Here is a 23924-nt window from a genome sequence, read left to right as displayed (position 1 = left end):
GCAGGACAAAGGCCACCACTTTGTATGGTGTATACAGAGCTGCAGTAAACCACAGATAACTGAAACCACATATACCAGTCCCCTCCCCTCCCATTAAGTTCTTCTTTGCTTCATTTTGCTGCTGTGAGTTACGCCATTGTTTTTCTGCCAGCATAACTCTACAACAGGGGTTAGGATAATATCTACATACATGTAATATATATACTGTCTCTAATAATGCTGAAAGTTACTGCATACACCAAACATTAGTGGGTGGCCAAATGTTACACTGTGAAAGGCACTTCTGTTCTTCAGATCACTTTTTAATTTGTACAAAATATTAATGCAGGATGACTCAAGAGTGGCCATGTCACTTTCTGATGAGTGTAGATTTCTTATTGTTATGGTAAGTTTTTGTGTGATATGCACTACGGTATGTTTGTGATAATTTGGAGGTTTTCTCTCTGCCTGTCCCCTTCTTGTGTTTTCAGCCTAGCCTGTTCAGAAAGGATCTGGAAATAATTTAAAATTGGTGAAAGGTGGTATAGTTGGTGCTCAGTGGGGGAAGAGAAGCGGGCAAGGAAATGCAAAAGTACCACTGCGAAGACAGATTTTCCCAAATTCATTTTCCTGTAACCAGACCCTGAAAGAAAATAAGGGTGTATTTGCTGCCTGCCACATCCTTTTCTTCCTTTTAAGGTTTGAAGACAGACAAATGTGTGTGTGGCCAAATCTGTCTTCACAGTAGAACTTTTGCCTCTTTAATTTCTGACCATCGGCTCTAGCACTTTACAATAGGCTTTAAAACAAACAAACAAAAATAACAGGTCTTTTCTAAGCAGACTTTATTTTCCTGGCAAGTGACAGACTTTAATTTCATTCAGAAGTACGAACATACATGCTTATAAATATACATGCATGCAACCAACACCTTGCTGGGGTTTTGTTTGATTCCTCCTGTACCTGGAGCTGGGCTGGCTCTGCTTTTTGCAGGGGCGTTTGATGGATGTAGCGGTCACTAATTCCAACATTGATTCAACCATTTAAGTTGCCATTCACCTCCTGCTTTAGCTAACCTGTCATTTTCTTTTATTTTAAAATTATAGTATGTAGAATTAGTGATGTTCCAGTTGCCAGCCAATTAACACTACCCAGACACAGATTCAACCATAAATAGCCAGAATCACTTTTTCTCTGAACCTTGATCTGAGAAAGTCTATCAATAAGCAAAATATGCAAATATACCTCAATAACAGGCTCAATAATCTACCATATTTTTCCGTGTATAAGACGCCCCCATGTATAAGATGCCCCCCACTTTTCTAACCCAAAATTAACAAATTTAAGTGGGGCTTAGCAAGTGTAGAGGGAAAGGGATCAAAGCACTGCAGGATCGCTTTGATCCCTGCTTTCTCCCTTCATGCTAAGCCCCTCAGGGCTTAGCAAAAGGAGGGGGAAAGGCGTCAAAGCAATCCCATGGCTGCATGATCGTTTTAATCCCTTTCCCCCTTATACAGCCATGGGATTGCTTTGATCCTTTCCCCCTCCTTTTGCTAAGCCCCACGGGACTTAGTAAGCAGAGGGGAAAGCAAGGATCAAAGCCATCCTGCAACACTTTGATCTCTGCTTTCCTTTTGCCAAGGTTTAGCAAGTGGAGGGGGAAACAGGGATCAAAGCCCTGCAGGATCACTTTGATCCCGGCTTTCCCCTCCACTTGTTTTTTTCTCTCCTCAGCTTACTTTCGTGTATAAGACCCTCAATTTTTAGTCTAAAGATTTTAGACAAAAGTATAGTCTTATACATGGAAAAATACAGTAATTGGATACACTTAGTCACACCCTCCACTTTGAATGCTAAGGATTTCAAGCACCTTTGGTCATTTCATCATATAAAATAACAAAGGAAATGGAATGGTCACAGAGTGTACTACGAACCGTGCGGTGTCGGTGATGCTTTCATTAATGCCCAGGTGAATATCTTGCAGAGTAAGAAAACATGGATGTCCTCCAAGGAGAGCAAATCCTAAAACAGATATAAACCTTAGTATGGTGAGCCATACGTGCAACCATGGTATTCCAAAGGGCTGTGACAAATAATCTGATGTCTCATCAGAAGTAGAAATTCTATGCACAAAGTCTTTGCGAGCACAGAGGAATCGCCACAGGGACAGTTTGAATTGAAACATTTTTCTGCTGTTGCATAAAAGTGTAGGAACTCTTACCAGAAAATCATGGCGAACTAATGGAGTAAATACTATTATCATACTATCTTCCCTATAGACCTTCTGGAAAACATTAACTGCATTTATCTGTTTTTTCTGATCCTTTAGAAAAAGCTGCTTTCCTCTTTTCACACTTTTCACTGTACAGTATGAGTATCTTCAGTGTCTAACATACTATAGCCTTTCGTCTTGGTTTCTTTTCTGGATTGTTAGCTATTGGAGGCCACTGCAATTGACTGTAGCAAAGACGAGAAAGGTGGCAACGTGGGATAGCACAACATTTTCAATTGACTTGGTTAACTACCAATAAGGGCTCCTCCTTCTCCCCATGCAAACCATAAGCAAAAAGGGTTCAATCTGTACTAGTGCTGCAGCAGATGCAAATTGTTCACGCTTCTCCCATTCTCATGATTCATTTTGATCCGGCTCATCCGCCCTTTCCATTCCAGCTACTGGTTAAAGGAAAAACAGTGACACAGTGCCAAGTTACAATCTGATAAGTAAGGCAAGGATTTCTATGATCTAAAAATGTCAGGAACATGCAAGCATTTATTATTTAAATCGATAAATTAAACTAAAACTACCACTTTACAATTTTTCTGAAATTAGAATCCAATTTTTTTTAAAAAAAATCTATGCTTATATGCCCATATAAAAATTAAAAGGCTTATTATTCACTTCCAGTGCAGAAGTGCTCATATTGAAGGCATCAAATGAACATTTTGCAAGTAAAATGGGCATGCCTGGATTAGTTTTCATCAACCACAGAGCTGCATTGGATAATAACATGCACCTTGAGGTTATCAAACTCAAAACTCTTTCTGTTGTCTATCAGTATGTGTTTGTATCTGGAGAAACTCCATTCAACATCACAGGAGGTTATAGGAACAAATCTGGAAAAAAGCCAAATCATCTAGAGAAAATTCTAGTTTGAAGTCATTAAATTTTGCTTCAGATCCATTTAAAATGTTACTTATTTTGCAAAGCATTGAATAACCAACATTAGATTGCAGCACTCTTTGCAGTTTATCACTATTTTTTCCAGCCACTTTCCCCTGTGCTTGCTTTAAATCATCCTCAGTTTGTTTCACATTTTTCAGTGCATCACTAAGTTCCATTCCTACAGTTTCAAGGCAGGTGTTTGTTCTTGATAATCCACTGAAGTTAGATTTTATATATGCTAAATTTCCAGCCAAGGCTTTAGAATAGGAATCTTGCACATTCTCAGTGGAAGAAGATGCACAACAGTTAAATTCTTTAACCATCTACTGCAAAGAATCAATTTGCGGAATAATATATAGCCGCATCCAGCCAACCTCCCCACTGTGTCACGACAGGTTGGGGAGGGAAAGCCAAAGTAGGAGCAATTTCTCTGAACGTTTAAATTCAAACTGGAACTTTAATGAATATTTTTTTCCTATTTAAAATTATTCTTATCTACATCATGATAATTGCTTTGAATCTCTTCCACCACTCTGTGTAAGCCATGGGCAAGGCATGTGATATGGATCATTTCTGGTTAAAGACATTTAAGTCTCTTGACTGCCTTAGTCATGTATGGAGTGGTGTCTGATACAAAGAGGAGGATTTTTCCACTTTTTACACCATCTGCCCAGAGTAGTTTTGTAGATTCATCAAACAGCATAGCAATAGTGGAATTGCTTTCTTTTGTACAGTATCATTCATTAGAAGAAATATTTCACTGGTCTTGTCGCATTTCAGAGTGTCAATAATAACATTAGCTTACATCATGAGTTTCGTCTGTTAAAACCCATATTTTATTGTTGTCACCAGCAGATTTTCCTAACACATCTTCATAGCAGACTAAGATGTAATTTGTTTCTTAGAATTGATTTGTTTGGAATTGGGTGGCTGATATACAGTACTTCTCTAAGAAATGTCCAAGGGTACCACTACCCAATTTCTTCAGGGAATATTTGAAGTAACAATCATGGTACAGAGATCCTTACAAATTGCCTGTTCTCAGAGAAGGTACATTTTGTTAAACAACCATGGTATCACAATGTTGTTGAATATTAAAATGCTTTTGGGCTGACACCTTAACTTCAAACAAAATAAAATACTACCATCACTACTGAAAATTCACTCCCCAAACTCTTGAACAAAACGTCATCATTTCATACTCCATGAACATCTAGTTTTAGACATGTTGAAACTGTTGGGAAAGTAGCCGATGGCCAAAATAAATGACCAAAATAGAATGTTTATTACAAAATTAAGCAGAAATATGTCGTAACACTTTAAAAAGGTCAAAATATTCCTTTTCAGGTAAAATAAAAACCATGCGATTCTCACCAGATTAGTCAGAAACATGTTTTAACTTACTTATAACTTCATATAAAGGTTGCAGAAAAAATATGATGTCATAGAAATCCTCAGCCTAGTAATAAAAGGCAATTTGTCTACTCTGGTTCTCCATGGGATTAGATAAGTAAGAGCAAAATGTTTCTCTGAGATTTTTCTGAGTGTTGCCCTGCTGAGTCTTTTCCCCCAAGGATTTTCTGTTGCATCAGTGAGATTTCCCAGGTTCCCACTAAAATAAGAAACCCAGATTTGTTTTCCCTTTCATTTCATTTGAGTTTTGTACAGAAAACTGACAAATTCTATATAGCTTAATGTATTTTCTTATGAATCCTGTACATATGCCATTCTGCACAAGAACTGTAATGATTCTTCACATCTTGGTATTTGTTCTGCCCTTTCCAAGTGAATCCTGCAGAGGAAAGATGACATTCTGTGCAGGAATTGCAGCAGTCCTGCTCAGCTTAGCATTTTTTTCATGGAAAAATGACCATGAAATGTCTGAAGAAAAACCAAGGTTCAGCCCACCTCTTGTTCAACTTGTACTTTGTTCTCTAGGGTGACCAGGCACAATGGAGGGCAAAAATCCTGAACCAATAAAAAAGGATTTTCCTCTTAGTGGCTATTCAAGCTCTAGACCAATGGCCATGCTGTCTGGTGATAATGGGAATAAAAGTCTAACACACATGCTAAGCTGTACTTCATTAGTTACTTATTTATCTAGTCTTGCTGACTTTGGATATAGACGGAGTAAAGCAGCACAGCACAATCTTTGGATTCAGAAAGACCATCTTCTGCAATCAAAAATCCCTGGGCAAAAGGACTGCAAAAGACCTCTATTTGAAAAACTGGAGGATTTCAATGGGCTAAAGTAGGCTTTCAAGCTTCAGTATTTTTGTATGCCCAATAAAGATCAATGTGACTTCACAAAGAGCTCAGAGATGAACCTTAAAATAAAAAAGGACACATATAGGAAGTGGAGGGAAGGCCAGGTCATAAAGGAAGAGTATAGACAAGCGGCAAAGTAGTACAGGGATGGCATTAGGAAGGAAAAAGCTGATAATGAGCTGAGGTTAGCAAGAGCAAGGAAATAGAGACTCAGCCACTTAATTGGGATGGAATAATAATAACAGATGACAAAGAAAAGACAGAAGTGCTCAGTTTCTACCTGAGTCCAATCTTTTCTCAAAAGACGATCTGTGACTAGAGATGGGCACAAAGAACCAAGAAATTCATCAAAAATCGCTAATTTGTTGATTCCGATTGGCTTGGGTTCATCTAAACTGGAGAACCCAAACTTTCCCAAACCAACAAATATTGGGCCAATTTCTGAACCTCCTGGTTTGTTGCCCCCCCACAGCCTGCCCCTGGCCCCTTCCCACTGCCTCTGTCACCTCCCTATCTTTTCCTGACACTGCCTCCTTTTCCTCCATTGCCACCACCATCTTGAGAACCCTGACACAGGACTGTGGCCTTTGTGCATGTCCCCACCTCTCAGCTGGGAGGCGAGGACATGTGCAGAGGGTTCCCAGCCAGTTGGCAGGCCAGCTAAGGGAAAAAATGAATAAATAATAATAATTATTTTTTAGCTCACTGGCCTGTCAGCTGGCTGAGGGGCCTTTGCACATGTCCCTGCCTCTCAGCTGGGAGGCATAGACATGCACAGAAGGCCCTGGCCAGCTGACAGGCCAGGGAACTAAAATAAATTAAAAAAATCAATACTTATCATTATTATATCCATTAGCCAGCCTGTCAGCTGGTAGGGGGTCCTTTGTGCATGTCCCCGCCTCCCAGCTGAGAGCTGGGGACATTCCCAGAGACTGGCTGGCCTTTGGGAGCTGGCGCCTCTCAAGATGGTAGCGACAGTGGCAGTGGAGGAGGAGGCAGCAGCAAGAAAAGGTAAGGGGGCAACAGGGCGGTGGGAGGCAGGGGGAAGCAGCCTTTTTTTAAAGACAGCCACTGGTTCGTTTGGGAAAAATTCATGAATTCATGGTTCATAGAGTTCCAGCTACCACAAACCAATAGAAACTGCCAAAATCTCTATCTATGACCGTTCAGGCAAATTAGTGCAGGAAACAGGACAACAGTTTAAAACTGATAAACAAATAGTCAAAGAATAATTACTTTGAATAAGTTCAGATCTCCAGGGCCTTATAAACTGCATCCAAGAGTACTGAAGGAACTGGATGAAGAGATATCAGAACCTCTGTCTATTATTTTCTTGAAATCATAGAGGATGGGTGAAGTGCCAGATGACTGGAGGAGGGTTAATGTTGTCACTGTCTTCAAAAAGGAGGAAACTGGGAACTACAGACTAGTTAGCTAGACATCTATCTCGGGGAAAATTCTGGAGTAGATTATAAAGTGGTTATGCTGTAAGCACCTTGGAAACAATACTGGAATAATTAGAAGCCAACACAGATATTCTCAAGAACAAATTTGCCAGACTATTCTTATCTCATTTTTTGATCAAGTAAACTATTTGGGAGAGACTGGGAATGCTGTAGATGTAGTGTATCTTGACATAAGCAAAACGTTTGACAAAGTGCCCCAAGATATTCTGAATAAGCAAGCTAATTAGGTGTGAGCTGGATATAACAATTGTCAGGTAGATACACAACTGGTTATAAAACCGTACTCAGAGAGTGCTTATCAATGGCTCCTTCTCAGGCTGAGAGAAGGTAACAAGTTGGGTACCACAAGGCTCAGTCCTGGGCCCGGTGCTCTTCAACATTTTTGTTATTGACTTAGATGATGGAGTGCGGGGAATGCTTATCAAATGTGCAGATAATACAAAATTGGATGGAATAGCTAATACCCTGGAAGACGGAAACAAAATTCAAAAAGATATTGATAGGCTTGAGTACTGGGCTGTAAATTTAACAGGAATAAGTGCAAAGCTCTATACCTAGGGAAAGAAAACCAAAGGCACAGCTACAAGACATGGGGTACTTGGCTGATTAATGCTATGAGCAAGAAGAATCTTGGAATTGTAGATCACAAGCTGAGTATGAGCCAACCGTGCAATGTGGCTGCAAAAAAGACAAATTATGTTTTAGGCTGTTTTGATAGTATCATATGAAATACTAGTTCCCCTCTATTAGGCACTGGTAAGGCCTCATCTTGAATCCTGTGCCCAGTTCTGGACATCACACTTTAAAAAGGATGCTGACAAACTGGAACAAGTTCAGAGGAGGGCAACAAGGATGATCAGGGGATTAGAAACCAATCCCTGTAGGGAAAGACTGAAAGAACTGAGCATGTTTAGCCTTGAGAAGAGAATACTGATGAAAGAATATGATAGCATTCTTTAAATATTTGAAAGGTTGTCATATAGAGGAGGAGCAGGATCTGTTCTTGATCATCCCACAGTACAAGGCATGTAATAATGGGCTCAAGTTACAGGAAGCCAGAATTTGGCTGAGTATTAGGAAAAACATCCCAACTATTATAGCAATATGACAATTACCTTGGGAGGTTGTGTGCACACCAGCGCTAGAGGCATTCAAGAGAAAATTGGACAACCTTCTGTCAGATATACAGTGGTGCCTCACTAGACGATTGCCTCATGAGATGAAAAATCCGCAAGATGATTGTTTTTTGCGATCACTATGGTGCCTCGCAAGACATTTTTTTCTATGACCATGCTTCGCAAGACTTTTTTTTGAGACCGATGCTTCACAACTTTTTTTTTTTTTACACTGATGCTTCGCAAGACTTTTTTTTTAGACCGATGCATAGGGAACCTCGCAAGACCATTTTTTCACAAGACGACGATTTTTGCGGAACAAATTAAAATCGTCTTGCAAGGCACCACTCTACTTAGATTTAGATTCCTGCATGGATCAGGACCCAATGGCCTTACAGGCCACTTCCAACTCTATTATTCTGTGATTCTATGAATAGACTCTGGTATTTGAAATGATCTGGTCCCAACTGCCAAAGTCTGATTCCAAGCAGTATTACTTAGAATAATTATTCTGCCTCATTAACCAAATTTTAAAGTACTTTAAATATAAGTTTTATTGCATGAATTAATAATAGATCAGATCAGCATTTGTTAATTTCACAGTCTGCAAGTTTCTGACAGCCACAAAACTTTACGTACAAGAAAGACAATTTGCTACCATTCTCTTCTATTCCATTCTATGTGGACATTTTCTATATGACAAAAGCTAACATATGCATAGGTCTACAGTATTCCAGTATGCATATCAACATGCATATCACATTATGTCTGTTTATTTTGCTCTCCAGCTGTTCATATAGCTGCAACCTTTTACACAGATTGAAATATCTATTATATCCTCGTAATAGGTAACATTTATATATAGCATGTGGAAACATTAGACATGATCAAGCCGAAGATAGGCACTTTTAAGTCTCATTTATTTAACTTCTGCTCAATTAAGCCCATTAGCTCTCATTGTAAATTTTGGGAGTACTTAATGATAAAAAATATAGGTTAGAATCCTGCTGAGTTATGCAATTGTGGGAAAGCAGTCTCTTACATACATCCCTTTCTCCAGCAGGGTTCCTTTGCAAATTCAGTCTTAAACTGGCTGTGCAACTGGTCACAATCACAGGCAGTGTCTTAGAGCAGCAAGAATACTTACATGATTGCCATTTTGCTCCAAACAAGTTATTGGCCATAAAAATAAACTAAGAATGGTTAAGACCTTGATGGTACCTCAAAAGTTAACAAGCTTTTTTAGTATTCAGTTTTGTAGATTACAGACCACATCACTATATATCAAAGGAAAAAATATTTATGGTAATGCATTTTCTGCTCACACTCACCAGTTTCTGTAGATAATCTGGTCCTTGTGCTCCTTTTCTCAAAAATCATGGCCAAAGATTTTCCTTGTAGCAAAGGCAAATACTGAAAAACAAAAGAAAATGTGCATTATAGAAATCTTTTTTTAAAAAAAAAGATGATAAATGATATAAATGACAACTGGAGAATAAAAGGATATAGCTTACCTGTTTGCAGTCTGTGATCATATTTTTAAAAGAGAAGAAAATATCATATTCAAACCAAAAATTAACAGCAAAATACTCAGATGCTGCATCCTAATGAATTTTGTGTTACTTATTTCTGAATAAGTACGGTTTGATCTTAGTACAGTGGTGCCTCGCTTGACGAGGATAATTCATTCAATTGAAATCATTGTTAAGCGAAATCCTCATCAAGTGAAACGAAAAAGCCCATTGAAATGCATTGAAAACCCTTCAGTGTGTTCCAATGGGCTAAATACCTCAGCATCCAGAGAAGACCCTCCATAGGGGCAGCCTGTAAAGCGAAGAATCTGTCCTAAATCACAGTGGGGAGCCATTTTGCACAGCGGGTGGCCATTTTAGAGCCGCCGATCAGCTGTTTTAAAATCATCGTCTAGCGAAAAATCGGTTTCCGAAGCAGGGAACCGATCATCGTTAAGCGATTTTTCCCTATTAGAACATTGTTTTCCGATCTCAAAAACTTCATCGTCAAGCGGTTTCGTCGTTTAATGAGGTAATCGTTAAGCGAGGCACCACTGTATGTGAGTCCTAAGAGACAGATGTTATAAGCTCCTCTAATTTATTTATTTTATTTATTTATTTTATTTCTATCCCGCCTATCTGGTCATATTAGACCACTCTAGGCGGCTTACAATCAAACGACAATGGAACAGCAAATGATTCTACTTATAAAGTCACTCAAAACTTTGTGATAAGCAGGAAGGCAGAAAAGACATTAAGGTAAGAGCATTCAGCCCAAAAATGTTATGTACCTCCCCTTTGTGTTTGATTCTTTCTTTCAAATCTGATGCCACCCAAAGCAAATATTTGATTTCTTCTGGTGCATAATTTTGTAAGGTTAGAAGGTCACATCCTTTCAAGTGAACGAGAGGTTTAGTGGGTTCCCCATGCCTGCAGCTCCAAGGAAAATGACAAAAACAAAGCAAAACAAAGTGTCAGAATGAAAAAGGCAGCTTTTAGGAGTAATAGGTATGGAATTGTGGTACCCCTGTAGAGAACTCAGATGTGATTGGATGGGAGTAAGGAATTGTTTGAAGGATAGTTAAGGACAGGACTGGGGGGAGGGCTGGCACAGGGTTGTTGGGAAAACAGAACAGTCTATGACCCAAGTCTGTCTCTGCTCCTTCACCTGGCCTGCTGCCCTCAAGTAAGGTGGAGGATGCTACCCCATTGCCAGGGCTGAAGTAAAAAAAAAAAAACCATGGCTGGATTCTGTATGTGGGACAGGTGCCATTTTGTCTTCAGATAGTAACTGTCAATGGGTAAGTCTTGGGAAGAAATGATGAGAGTTTCCAGCGAGAAGAATGCTGAGGAAGCAGCCATTGGGATTCACTAGTTAATGCATTTAGGGGATGACAGTCAAGGGTACCCTGCCCCATCTGAATTTCAATTTGCTAAGATTCCATGCAAGGTGCAAACTGCAAAGTTAGAGAAAAAGTCAGGGAAATAAAGGGAGACTTTGGCCTCCCAGTACAGACTGTGATATATACTGTGTCTATTATTTAAAAATATATCTGTCACTACCAACACTCCAAACCACTTATCATAATGGCAGACAGATGTTCACATAGAACAGAACCCTCCTACCCAAAGGGGATTGGTTCCACAATCTACTGTTGATGTCTGAAAGAACAAATGGGAGAAAACCCTATATACTACATACAAACGGGTGGGACAAAAGCCACATGGCTGCGACAAACCATGGAAAAGTGAAGCTGCGGATAACGATTACATGGGCATGGGGATCTTACGGTATTAATGTGCTGCTAGGAATTTTAAAATATTTTCCATATGTTTCTAATAAAATTACATATTTTTCACTTTCCTACAGTGCACTTCCCAATACTTAATAAGAAAAGGAACACCGTACCCAGAAAACTATTTTTACATGCATCCACCATTTCAATCCCACACAAATATTTCTATATCTATGATATCTATGGACTTTAGCAATACCTTTCATGAAACGTCATATTAACAAACCTTGAGGATTGTTCTAACTAATATCATCTTTGTTGCCAGGATATATTCTCTTTCTGTATTTACTGGAAAAAAATGGAAACAGACCTTTTAACAGAACACTTATTAGCTCCACTATTTGGCCTAACAGTTGTTTTCTACAAGTTCTTCCCCTTTGTCCCTATAAAAGAAGAACCAATCTTAAATAGAAAGGGAAAATCAAAACCATTTGCAAATAATAGGACTGTTAGATTGATCTTAAACATTCATGCAAAATCACTTCCAGTACATACAATTGTCAAATGACATATGCGAATCAAAAGCGAAGTTACAATAATGGCTTTGGCATATCAACAGCATATGTATTTGCCTCTTGTTTCCCAGTTTATGAATAAATGCTGCTAAGCAACAGAGAAAGGGACATTACTGACCTACCTCAGAAATCCTCTTGTTCTCTTGTTGTGATATATTTAGATTAAACACTTACCGAATATACTGCATTAGTTGCTTGCTGATTTTGTTTTTCCTCCCGGTATTGAGCAGGGACCTAAAATTAAACAGCATCTTTGCTTAATGCTAAAATGTATATGGCAAAGAAACGTTACACAGCTAATGCTAGTTAAAACTGAGAATGCTCTGAATTTTGGTGAAAGAGCAAAGGTAAAACCATCATGTGACAATGTTATCTCTAGCAATTGTGAGACCTATTTAATCTCACCGTGGTATGTAATCTTAGGCAAATACAAAAGATAAGTGCAATCAGTTAGGAAACGTCCAAAATCTATAGATTGTATCACTAGCCCAAGAGACCAAATCAAAATATTATAGCAATATATATGGCCTGCTCTAGCTAGATAGTTACCAGGTAACTAATGGTCTACTGATAGTAGAGAGACTACCGAGATGCCCTGGTTATGTGATGCAGATGTTCCACATTGACACATGGTGACATAAAAGATCAGTTCATGTAATCTTTCTTTCTTAATTCCTTTATTTTTCTGGGTTAGGATAACATAATTCAGTATTTACATGATTGTATGAAATGAATACTGTTGCGGGGTCAGACATGCAAAATTTTGATGGGCAGCATTTCGTTACTTAAACCTAACAGCATAAATCCAATCGCATAAATCTCAACAATGAATTGCTGCTAGTTAGGAAGTTGCAGCTTGTATTTCTTGCTGTAGCTCTTGACTTGGTATGCAACAACAACAACAACAAAACACCAAATTCCTTCATTGGTGGCAGTTCACCACTGAGATGTAGGGTATTGGATTTATGTCAGCAGGCATAACTCATAAAATTCATGGCAATATATTAAGAAAGCATCATCGGGCAGTATTGAATATTTGCACACATTTCTCATTTTTATTTTGTGAAAGTCTTTCAGCCAAATGCTGTTAGGATATGTAACAAACCGCTGAGAATGGATTAAAATAAGTAACAAAAATGGCAGATTAGCACTAATTCTTTGTCACTATCATCTTCATTCTATGGAACTGCTGCTTAGGTACAGTAACTTAATGTATCAGATATTTAATCTATAAGGTGAACATGAAATATGTCTTGTGGAAACCAGTCATATGATTTTTCTTGACACCACAACATCTTAGAGTGTGCAGTGGCACTTATCACAAGGCTGTGATAGATAAGAAGAATGTGTACTTGTCCCACACCCTTGGAATTCAAGGACTACTTTGATATGTGCAGTGCCAGCCATACTGTTAATCTGAGTGAAGGTACTGCCTTTGATAAAAGATTGGGGATAGCAACACTAGCAGCTTCCTAGCTGTTCCTCCTGAATTGTTCCCTCTGTTGGAGAATGGAGCTGTGTATGTCATGCAAGCTGGTCTAGACCACCAAACTAGCTTGTTCAAATCTCATGATCCCATGGAAGATGCCATCTTGCATGCATTAGGGTGCAATCAGATAGTAATTCAGCTCATTTTTGAACTATCTATGGCCTGGTCTGCTTTGATCTATTTTCCAGCTCCCAGATGATGTACAGGTGATTGTGAATCAACGTGACCCTGATCTGTGCCCAATCCAGTCCTTTTTGGTCCAGTGCAGAGCAACTCTCTCTCTCTCTTTTTTTTTTTTGGGGGGGGGAAGCTGGCTGGAGTCATCAGGCCTGAATCACATGTGCATACAGTATAAGAGTTGCTTTAAAGACTGACCCAACAAAGTACTTCTTTCCAGCTCAATCCAGTATCACTGTCTGAGCATATCCTAAGTTTCACTTGGAAGTCTAATCTAACTTCTCTGTGTGTCCCCTTGTCCTTTGCCTTAGGCAGCAAAGTGTCTTGGAGTGGCCCTGAATATTCATTTAAAAGCAGGAGGCAATTAATATACCAGAGACACATGAAGGTGCTTCTGGATGAACCTTTAAAAAAGATGGACAATTATTTTTATTTATCCATATAATCTTAAGAGTTTCCAGACAATGGCAATTTGAAGCCACCCTTCCATATTTTTTTAACACCTCTTTTTTTCTAATACTGGAAGAGGGGCATTAAAGAGGGGAAAACAGTGGCTGCAGGCCTTTTGACACTTATTGCTCATAGGAAACCCATCTGCCCCAATATGGAAAACTCAATATTGAAAACTCTGAAAACTCAGGTTTGCAGTTTGGATCTTCTCCTGGATTCATCCCTTACCCTGGATGCCCAGGTTTTGTCACTGGCCTGGAGTGCTTTCGCACAGTTAAAACTGGTGCCCCAGCTGAGCCCATTCGTTGAGATGCCTGATTTGGTTAGTGACACATGCCTTAGTTATATCCCACTTGGATTACTATAATGCACTCTGTGTGGCACTGCCTTTGAAGATGGTTTGGGAAATTCATGTGTTTTTAATTCTATGTCTTTTAATATTGTCAGCTGGCTTGGGTCCCCTAATGAGGAGAAAGGCAAGGGGAGTGCAAAACCTACAAATGAGAAAGACTAATTTGCCCAAAGCCACCTAGCACACTCTTATGGTTATTCAAATTGGGAGACTCTTGGTTCCCAATTTAGTCCCTGTGACACCGTGCTTCCTTCAAAACTATAGGTAAGTAGTTCCATCGGGAGGGGAATAAAGCACTTTGTACAAGCTCCGAAGCACCCTTCTGCTTTTCATCAATTTGCATAAATATGAGCCCTAATGTTAAAGCAGAACAGATGCAGACGTTGAGCTCTGGAAAACTTCGCATGCAGCCCCGAACATCTACTAAGCTCTTTACCGAACAATAGCGGCCATCGCAGTCCAGTCCGTTCTCTGGCTGTAATCTCTTCTCCTAAACTGATCTATTTCCCTCAACCAGCAAGAGGCGCTATAAAATCTGTAGAATAGAGAAGAGATTGTTGTCGTTGTATTTCTTACCATAGAGACGTTTATTTTAGTTCTCGCTAGTTACAAAGAGGATAAAATCAAAGAGTTCTAACAACTTATTCCGGTTTCAATTAGAATTGCCCGTATCAGTGAAATACAGTAGAGGAATCAGGACATATATATCAGTGAAGGACAAAGCAGGAGTTTTTGATTTTTGCTGCAACAGGCGAACACGTGGGGTCCTCAGGATAAAAATAAATACCTTCAAGATGTTACAGAGGGCTGAGTATGCTTTTCCTCCTAACCATCTGGAACTCTGTGACAGAAGGAGGGAAGGGTTGAAGGCAGTGGCCAGTATCCTAGGGTAGGGCCACTCACTCCTCTGGATTTACACAAGAGTTGAGTTGTTGTTTAGTCGTTTAGTAGTGTCCGACACTTCGTGACCCCATGGACCAGAGCACGCCAGGCCCTCCTGTCTTCCACTGCCTCCCGGAGATGAGTCAAATTCATGTTGGTAGCTTCGATGACACTGTCCAGCCATCTCGTCCTCTGTCCTCCCCTTCTCCAAGAATACCCCATGAACAGAAGCAAAAGGCTAAAAGAGCTGATTTACTATTCAGCAACTGATGCTACGGCCCCACTCTTGGGACTAGATATAGGATACCGTTCTCTGCCCGTTTCCTACATGCTTAATTCCTCGGTCATATAACGCATTATCCAATGTAACTCGATTTTGAGAAGCCTTTGCCCTGCACATATGGCGTCTCCCTGCGCTCCAGTTGTACGGCAGCCGCAGCCTTGGAGGATGCCCTGCCAGCAGCTGTTGCATCGCCCGGCATAGGTGGCACCGGATTTGGAAGTCCGCGCAGCAGCTGTACATTTGGGCTCCTGGGCCGCTTCGCCCTTTAGTTCCCACCAGGCTTTGCCTTTCCATCTTTGAGCTGCCCTCCCGCAAAGAAGAGGAGGTCGTGGTCAGGGGGTGCTAAAGAGATGCTGCGCTGCCCAGTCGGCCACTGCCGCCTAGAAAGCGAGAGAGAGAGAGAGAGAGAGAGAGAGAAAGAGAGAGGAACAAGCTCAGCGGTACCCACAGCGGACGCTCTACACCGACGTGGAAGATATCCTCTATGATCCTGGCAGTCGCCGTTGCTAATAGCAGGGGGTTTGTTTACTTCCGGGCCCCTCGCGGCTCGTAGGTACCTCCCCCTCCGGCCTGACATGGGGGAGGCCGAGGAGCAGGTGCCCGGTGAGTCTCATCCATCCACCCACCCACCCACACCCACACACCGCTTCTCGGGCCGTCGGTTGGTTGGTGCCGGAGACCCTCGCCTCTGTCTGTCGTGACCTGCGGTGCCTGGGAGGGCGAGCGCGTGGCGGATGCCCATCCCTTTCCATCATCCTCCTGCCCTCTGCCCTGGTCCTGTCTCTCTCTGAGATGCCTCGCGGGCGCAGGATCAGCCCGCGAATCGGTCTCTGGCTCCGGAGAGTTGCGCCTTCCTTGTAGCTCTGGGCAGGGTGACTTGCGGATTTCCAGGCTCAGTCAGAATCTCCTTCTTTGGTGTCTCTAGCTGGCCTTGGGAATCCATATTACCCGTCCCTGGAACCAAAAGGAAAGGCTGGTTAGAGTGTTTGCTTCCCCCCCCCGTTAAGAATTTGAGGAGTGATTGTCGAGTTCATCTAGTTTTTAACTTTCAAGTAGCTTTTTTTTTAAAAAAAATTGTTTTGGCTTTAGAAAATAGGAAAGAAAGCATGTTGGCCTTTAACATCAGCCTGTGCTTTCCTTCCCAGCACTGTTCCACAATCTGTACAATCTGTTTTTGTTTCCAGCCTGGCAAAAATTAGTATTAAAAGTTCTGCTGGCATGGGTGCTTTGTAGGCTGGAAGTGGCATTTGGTGCTACTTTTCCTGAGAAACTGTCAATGTAATATTATACAGCCTATTTTAACTGCATGGAAAACATGTTTCTATGTGGAAGAAAGATGATTGAGTGGTTGGATATGGACCTTCTGCCACTTTAATCTGAAGAGATAACTATTGGGAATGGGATGCTTCTGTTGACAGCTCCTGTCAGGATGAACATGCAAGTTATTTTTGAATCTGAACAGAGCATTCTGGATATATGTAGCAGTTCCCTTTGTCTAATGTATTACCAGGTAAATACATGACCATGTGAAGAAAACATCCATATATTAGCAGAACTCACAGTATCTAAGTGAAGGGGAAAGAAAGCATTTGGATATAAAAAAGAAAGTATTTGGACATAATGAAAAGCAAAATAGAGTACTATTTTATACTGTGTTATATATATAACTCAAACTAATATGTCAGCTCTCTTTTTCTTTTTAGAATCAGGTGCTGTATTCACGTTTGGGAAAAGCAAATTTGCAGACAATGTGCCTAGCAAGTTTTGGTTTAAAAATGACAAGCCTTTATATATATCATGCGGAGATGAACACACTTCTGTTGTAACAGGTTAGTGTTAAGATTGTAAGAACCGTGCTTTCCAACATTCCGCCTGCTAAAGTGGGTTTTTATCACTGTCTCTGTAGCAGCATAGTAGAGAAATATGTTAATGCATCTACCATGATTAAATCACTTCATTGATAAACTGACTTGGTAAAGACAGCTGTTTGAATGACAAATCACAATCCTGAGAAAGTTTCGATAATGCATATTATCAAATTAAGCAAAATGCATACTATTGACAAATTAAGCAAAATGCATTCTTTGTATGTGAACTTGAGTGTTTCCCCATCTTGAGATGAATGAACACCTGTCTAGTTTACAAAAGCAAATCCTTAAAAATATATAAACAAGTGTACATTATGTGTTTTTCTCTTGAATGATGGGAAGTATATGCTTTATATAATCTTTTGAGTTACTTATTTTTAAAAATTATCCAGATTTTATCTATCTGCTCAACAAGGAGGAATGAAAGCAGTTATTGTTAAAATCCTGAACTGAATCCCCCAAAATCTCTGACATTATATTCTCCATCGCAACTCCACAAATCAAAAGCAACTGAAGTTCATGCAGTTTGCTACTCATTGTTGTCCCCAAATTATTGGATCAAAGTTGATTTTAAGAGACTGAAAATGAGAACTGAAGTTATAAGAGGGCCACAATTGTACAGTCTGTTTGGCAAGCCAATCCAAAGTGCATTCAATTTAAACTTTTAACATTTTTTAAAAAATCAGATGATTTAAATTAAAAATGATTTTTCTGATTCAAATCATGATTCAGCATTACTTCCCCATGTAGTTATACAGAGTTGCTCTGTTACTCTGTTAGACACTCTTGTTGTGTTTGCTGGAACAGACTAAAATGGCTACCCTTCCAGAAATAGTTAAAAATAATAATTGTTTTATAGCAGTATTGGGATACCTGAGTAGACAGAGGTGCATAAAATATTAATACTGGCCAACTTCTCAACTGCCCTGCAACCCAGTAATTTAATACAAAATCTACAAGTACATATTCATTCAAATAATTTATATTTGTAAATAAATGCATGCTAGTGTGTGAATTTAAGGTTAAAGGTATAAAAGTAATTTATTAATCAGCTCATTCAAAGAAATACAGTGGTGCCTTGCTTAACGAGCGCCCCATTTAATGAAGAATCCGCATAGCGATTTGTTTTTTGTGATCGCACTCCGATCTTTTTAATGGCAAAAAATCACTTTGCGATGATCGGTAAACTGTTTCGCTTACCGATTTTCGCATAGCAATGTTTTAAAAACAGCTGATCAGCGGTTCCAAAATGGCCGCCGAAAAAAATTGGCCACCCGCAGTGTTTTCGCGCCCATTCCTTGCATACTGGGCAGCGAAAATGGCGGCTGTATGGAGGATTTTTGCATAACTCTGAGTTTTAAGCCCATAGGAACACATTAAACAGGGTTTAATGCATTTCTATGGGCTTTTTCTTTCTGCATAGCGACAAATCCGGATAGCGACGGTTTTTCCGGAACGGATTATCGTCGCTATGCGGGGCCCCACTGTACTTCCAAGCAATGCATTCTACATTTTATATAATTGTCTGAAATTAGTTTTATTTGAACTGATATAATATAAAAGCAGAAAAGGCCAAAAACTCAAAACGTGTGCAAATGTGTATAACAAACATAATTCTGTGAATGAGAAAAGCCGCCAGAAATCAAGCGCTAAGTATCGTTGTTAATCCCAATGAAAGTAGCCTCACTGAATGGAGATGATTCATAAAGTCAATACATGGATAAGTTACATTGGCCAAAATCCTCTGGTGTAGCTATCCAAAAGGTTCAACTTTTAGAGATGAATTGGATAAAATTAAAAAAAATTCCATGGAGATTATTTGTTGCATGTTTCCAAAAATTATGCCATTTGTATTACGCCAGCTAAACAAGAGGATTTTGGGTATTGATTCAATGGGTCTCCTCTTTTTGGATAAATGATTGGATGTAGCCTCTAATGTTGTAAACATATTACATAAAAATATAAATATATTATTAAAAAGACATGTGAACTGGAATCCCTTGACATAATTTTGTCAGGTGTTCAAAATATGAAAAGGTGTCACACTTTCAGAACAGTGTATAACTTACTCTGTAATTGTTTAATGCACAACTAGTTATAATAATTCTATTTTGTGAACACCTTTTGCTTTGGGTTAAAACTGACTGTTCATTCTAATATATGAAAGATGCACAATGCCTTACTCTGTAGTGTAGCAAGTGGTGAGTCAAAGTAATCTCATGACATTGGAGTGTTTACCTATTTCCTTTGATGTCTGTATTCTGTAGAAAATGGTAAACTTTATATGTTTGGAAGCAACAACTGGGGACAATTAGGATTTGGAACGAAGAATACCCTCAACAAGCCTACTTGTGTGAAAGGTTTGTGTTACTTAAACTTTATAAGGGATATCCTAAGAGGCTCTGTAATGTTGCTCAAGATTTTTAGAAAATAAATAAATAAAATTCAGTGTTATTTTTATGTCTTATTATTCTAATGTTTGAGGGTGTTGCACAGCTGAGATTCATTTCATGTAAAATAAAAATATATATAACTCTTTGAAACATTTATTTTATGCTCATGCCATTACCAGGATGTTTATTGTTTCCTTTCATTTAAATAAAGAGGGTTGGTGCTAAAAATGGGTGGGTTTTAGTAGTGAAAACACAGGTTAAAAATATCAGGGTTTTCCCCCCATACATAGTAAAATAATTATTTAGGGTGCAGTTCTCTGTGTTTCTAGGCCAAGGTAAGTCATAATTGCTTCATTAGGACAAACTCTTAATAGCCGTATGTGATTGGATACAGTCATATGTAATCTGGTTTATATTTGCTGTAGTTTCCCATCTTGTCGCTAGCTTAAGACTAGATGACTTCATAAGTGTCGTAAAGCTGGTGCACTGCTGGAACTTGGAAAAGTTGCTTTTTTAGACTGCAGCTTCCAAAATCACCCAGCCAACATGGATATTGACTATGCTAATTGGAAGGTTCTATGACAGAGAAACTCTTCCAAGGTTTGAACTGAATATATTCAGTGGCAATAATTTTAAAAATGGTAACCAATATGCCTTTATTTTACAGCTTTAAAACCTGAAAAAGTAAAACTAGCTGCTTGTGGGAGGAACCACACTTTGATTTATACAGGTAATGCAATTTGTAGTGTTGTTGCATTATTTTCCTGTGGTTGCTCTCCATCTGCATTCTAAGAAACAAAAACATTATTATGTGAACATGTGAAGCTGCTGTTTTATAGTGCACCACACAGTGGACCCATGTAGCCTTAGAATGTTGCTCTGACTGAGTGAGTGAGTGAATGATCTTTATTATTGTTACTGAGCAGCAGATATATCCAAATGTAACTATAACACAAGAATACAATGAAAAGTAGCATAGGGTAGCAATGATAATATCACACGTATGCAATCTGTTACAATATAACTAAATTAGATGGCACCTCCTTAGTTTCACTGGACTGAGGAGTTCAGTAAATAAATTCAGTAGACTCTGTACCACCTCCAGTCTCATTGTCTTAAGTAGTATAGCATATAGAACATAGGGTGGCAACACATATTATTACTAAGGCATTACTAAACATCTGGCTTTGCCTTGATCAGTGCAAGGAGGGAACAGCGACACTTCATTGCTGCTGCACAGAACTTTGCCACTGCTATGGTTATATCAGACTTGTCCAAGAGTTAGAGCATGGCATAAAATTCACTGGACCTCCCTTGAAATTGTTGTAATATTGACTGGAGGAGATCCCTCCAAGTATCTCGATAGAAAGAGCACTTTAAGACTTTAAGACTGGGAAACCAGCCTGCAGGATCAAAATGTTCTGAGAAGTTTGAACTTTCATGGACTGCAATCTGCAAAAGCTCACATCAAAATAAATTTCTTCGTCTCAGAGCTCTTCGTCTCAGAGCTGCCACAATACTTGTGTGTTTGTGTGTGTGTGTGTGGGGGGTTTATTGTTATTATTTTGGATTGAGAATGATTTTTACTATTTTCCATATAGTGTAATTGTTTCTGTTAATATGTGTGTTCTCTGCTGTCAAGTCAGAACCAATTTAGGGCTTTCAAGATAAGTGAGATATATAAATAGTGGTTTTACTTTTTCTGCTCCCCCAGTCAGTTTCCATGGCCAAACAGGAATTTAAACCCTGTTCTCCAGAGTCCTAGTTTGTCACTCTATCCACTACACCAGTGGTCCCCAACCTTGGGTCTCCAGATGTTCTTGGACTTCAACTCCCAGAAATCCTGGCCAGTAGAGGTGGTGAAGGCTTCTGGGAGTTGTAGTCAAAGAACATCTGGAGATCCAAGGTTGGAGACCACTGCACTACACCATACTGGGAATTACTCCTATTAATATAGTAATGTTTTATTATTTAATGTTTGCATTAAATAAGATGGAAGTATTTCCTAGTCTTACTACCTGAGATTTCTTAACTTAGCCTGTCTGGAATTGAACATGAACAAAATGCATATAGTGACTGAAATAGTGTTTTGAAAGTTATGCCATGCAATGATGTCATCTGGCACAGTGAGTTTTCATAAACAAGACATTTCTGATGTCTTCTCCAAAGGCTTCTATGGAATACCTTTCATTGTAGCAAAACCATTGGGAGCCATGGGCTGATGGGGGGGGTAGTATTTAATTGTGGAAAATAACCATAGCTGATAGTCATCCTGGTATTGGTGATTTTCAGTCATTAAATAGAACCCTCCTCCCCCATTCCGAAGTACCCAACAACCTCCTGATGACAAAAGGGATTCCACAGGGCCTTGGGACCTTCAGGCAACAATTCTTTTGTTTTTGAGAAATTGCCACCACTAATGAGATCATCAGCCTTACCATGGTATAATACAGAACATGACTTCATCTAATGTCTAACTGTTGGTGGATATAGAATGAAAATTCTCCCTAATATTCACTGAATAATTTTTCAAGTGTCCTTTCTAGAGCAGAATATCTAAAAATGCTTCAAAACCAAGATTTTACTAATATTAGCCAACCTATTGGGCCTGGTTAATTTAAATACACCTCTGGATCTGTAGAATATTTGAGGCAGATTATCTTGCTTCCTGCTGAGGAGGATCCATTAAAAAGAAAAGCTAGAGTGTGCTTTGTATATAAATATTGTACTTGCAATGCTCTTAATATTTGCAAGGCAATTTTCCCTTACATTTTCACAGAAGTTCAAACCTACCAGTAAAGTGACACGAATAACTGGGAACTTGAGAAGACAAGACTAATTAGAAAAGACAATAAAGCTGAGAACAGTTGAAGGCAGTAAGAAAAGCAGAAGACTAAATATGTGGTGGGTTGATTCAACCAAGGAAGTTTGCAAGGATTGTTAATGATAGGAACTTTTGGAGGTCAATAATTTATGGAGTCCCTATCTGTTGGAAGTGACTTGTCAGCATATAAAAACAATTGCTAATTACAGAATGCTTTTCCCAAGGAAGCTCACCTGTTTTAGGCAAGCTCCAGCAGTATACATGCTTACAAAATAGAACTCCACCATTTAGGCCAGGCTTGTCCAACCTGTGGCCCGAGGGCCGCATGTGGCCCAGGTCGGCTCATAATGCGGCCCAGTGCAATTTTTTATTTTTAAAGAAATTCCAAAGTTTCAAGTTACACTGCCTGTGCTTGCGGCCGGAATGCGGCTGGGACACGTCACAACGGTGGGGAGAGGGAAGGAAGGAAGGAGCGGGAGGGGAGGGGAGAGGGGGGCTGTGTGACTGCATTGTGCTGTCCCTGACAATAGGTGGACCCCCTCCCGGCCCCATAAAGCCACCAGAGTCGAAGCTGGCAGCCTCTGCTGTCTGAGATTGCAGCTGCCGGTAAGCGCGCTTGGAGCGGGGCTGCGGAGGATGGCCAGGGCTGCCCCCCTATGCGGCCCAAACCAAATTTTCATCTTCTAATGTGGCCCAGGGAAGGTGAAAGGTTGGACACCCCTGATTTAGGCAAATATGTTTTTCTTTACTTGTGCATTTGATTAGCTTAGTAGTCTGAATTTGGTATTCATCTTTGTTTATTGCTTCTTTGCTGGATTAGGAATACCTTTTACTCTTTGGATGGTTTTTAAAGTGAATATTTTACATTAGTATAATTTTTAATGAACCACTTACTTTATATTGCACTTGTCTTTGCGATCGCAAAATCTTCATCACTGTGCAGTTTCATCGCTAAATGGAGCGCCCGTTAAGTGAGGCACCACAGTAATCTGGTTTCATTCTAGGAGAGGATTTTTTTCATTGTTGTTTCAAATAGGTGTGCTTACTCCACATATGATTTTCTGTGTGCAGAACAAGGAAATGTATATGCTGCTGGAGGTAACAATGAAGGGCAGTTGGGATTAGGTGACACAGAAGAAAGAACCACATTTCATCTAATCAGTTTTTTTACCAACCAGCAGAAGATCAAACAGCTGGCAGCTGGATCATACACCTCAGCAGCTCTAACTGGTGAGCCCGACAGCTAGGACAAATGTTATAGCAAATGGGATTTTATGTGGGGGCAAATAAATACTTGTAGCCATAGATTGCGAAATATGTTTTTGTCATATACTTGTAGCCATAGATTGGGAATATGTTTTTGTCGTTTTTGTGATATAATGTAAGGTTTCAT

At 39.6% G+C, this 23924-nt stretch overlaps 2 protein-coding genes across 8 annotated transcripts in view; one reads left to right on the top strand and one right to left on the bottom strand.

Moving 5' to 3' along the window:
- The window catches only part of OTC (ornithine transcarbamylase), a 37229-nt gene extending 21224 nt beyond the window's left edge, over positions 1–16005 (bottom strand). The window contains exons 1-6 of one of the 6 annotated variants that reach the window (XM_020783867.3): positions 15895–16005; positions 14718–14816; positions 11988–12047; positions 10294–10438; positions 9323–9404; positions 1914–2001 (exon numbers count right to left, since the gene is read on the bottom strand). In XM_020783867.3, the coding sequence (XP_020639526.3) occupies positions 1914–2001; positions 9323–9404; positions 10294–10438; positions 11988–12047; positions 14718–14734 (392 nt within the window). In that variant the 5' untranslated portion in view covers positions 14735–14816; positions 15895–16005. Of the gene's footprint in view, positions 1–1913; positions 2002–9322; positions 9405–10293; positions 10439–11987; positions 12151–14717; positions 14817–15068; positions 15848–15894 lie in introns of those variants that run through there. The other 5 variants (XM_072994240.2, XM_078390493.1, XM_072994241.2 and 2 more) reach the window with 5 other exon arrangements.
- Positions 15865–23924, top strand: part of LOC110074041 (uncharacterized) — a 29516-nt gene continuing 21456 nt past the window's right edge. The window contains exons 1-5 of one of the 2 annotated variants that reach the window (XM_072994237.2): positions 15865–16049; positions 17150–17275; positions 19582–19674; positions 20375–20437; positions 23603–23761. In XM_072994237.2, the coding sequence (XP_072850338.2) occupies positions 16022–16049; positions 17150–17275; positions 19582–19674; positions 20375–20437; positions 23603–23761 (469 nt within the window). In that variant the 5' untranslated portion in view covers positions 15865–16021. Of the gene's footprint in view, positions 16050–16240; positions 16957–17149; positions 17276–19581; positions 19675–20374; positions 20438–23602; positions 23762–23924 lie in introns of those variants that run through there. The other variant, XM_078390492.1, reaches the window with a different exon arrangement.

The sequence above is a fragment of the Pogona vitticeps genome, chromosome 3, assembly GCF_051106095.1.
Source record: "Pogona vitticeps strain Pit_001003342236 chromosome 3, PviZW2.1, whole genome shotgun sequence".
In the NCBI taxonomy this organism is placed as follows: domain Eukaryota; kingdom Metazoa; phylum Chordata; class Lepidosauria; order Squamata; family Agamidae; genus Pogona; species Pogona vitticeps.
Note: the sequence above shows the minus strand (reverse complement) of the source record. Positions and strands in the feature narration are given on the sequence as shown.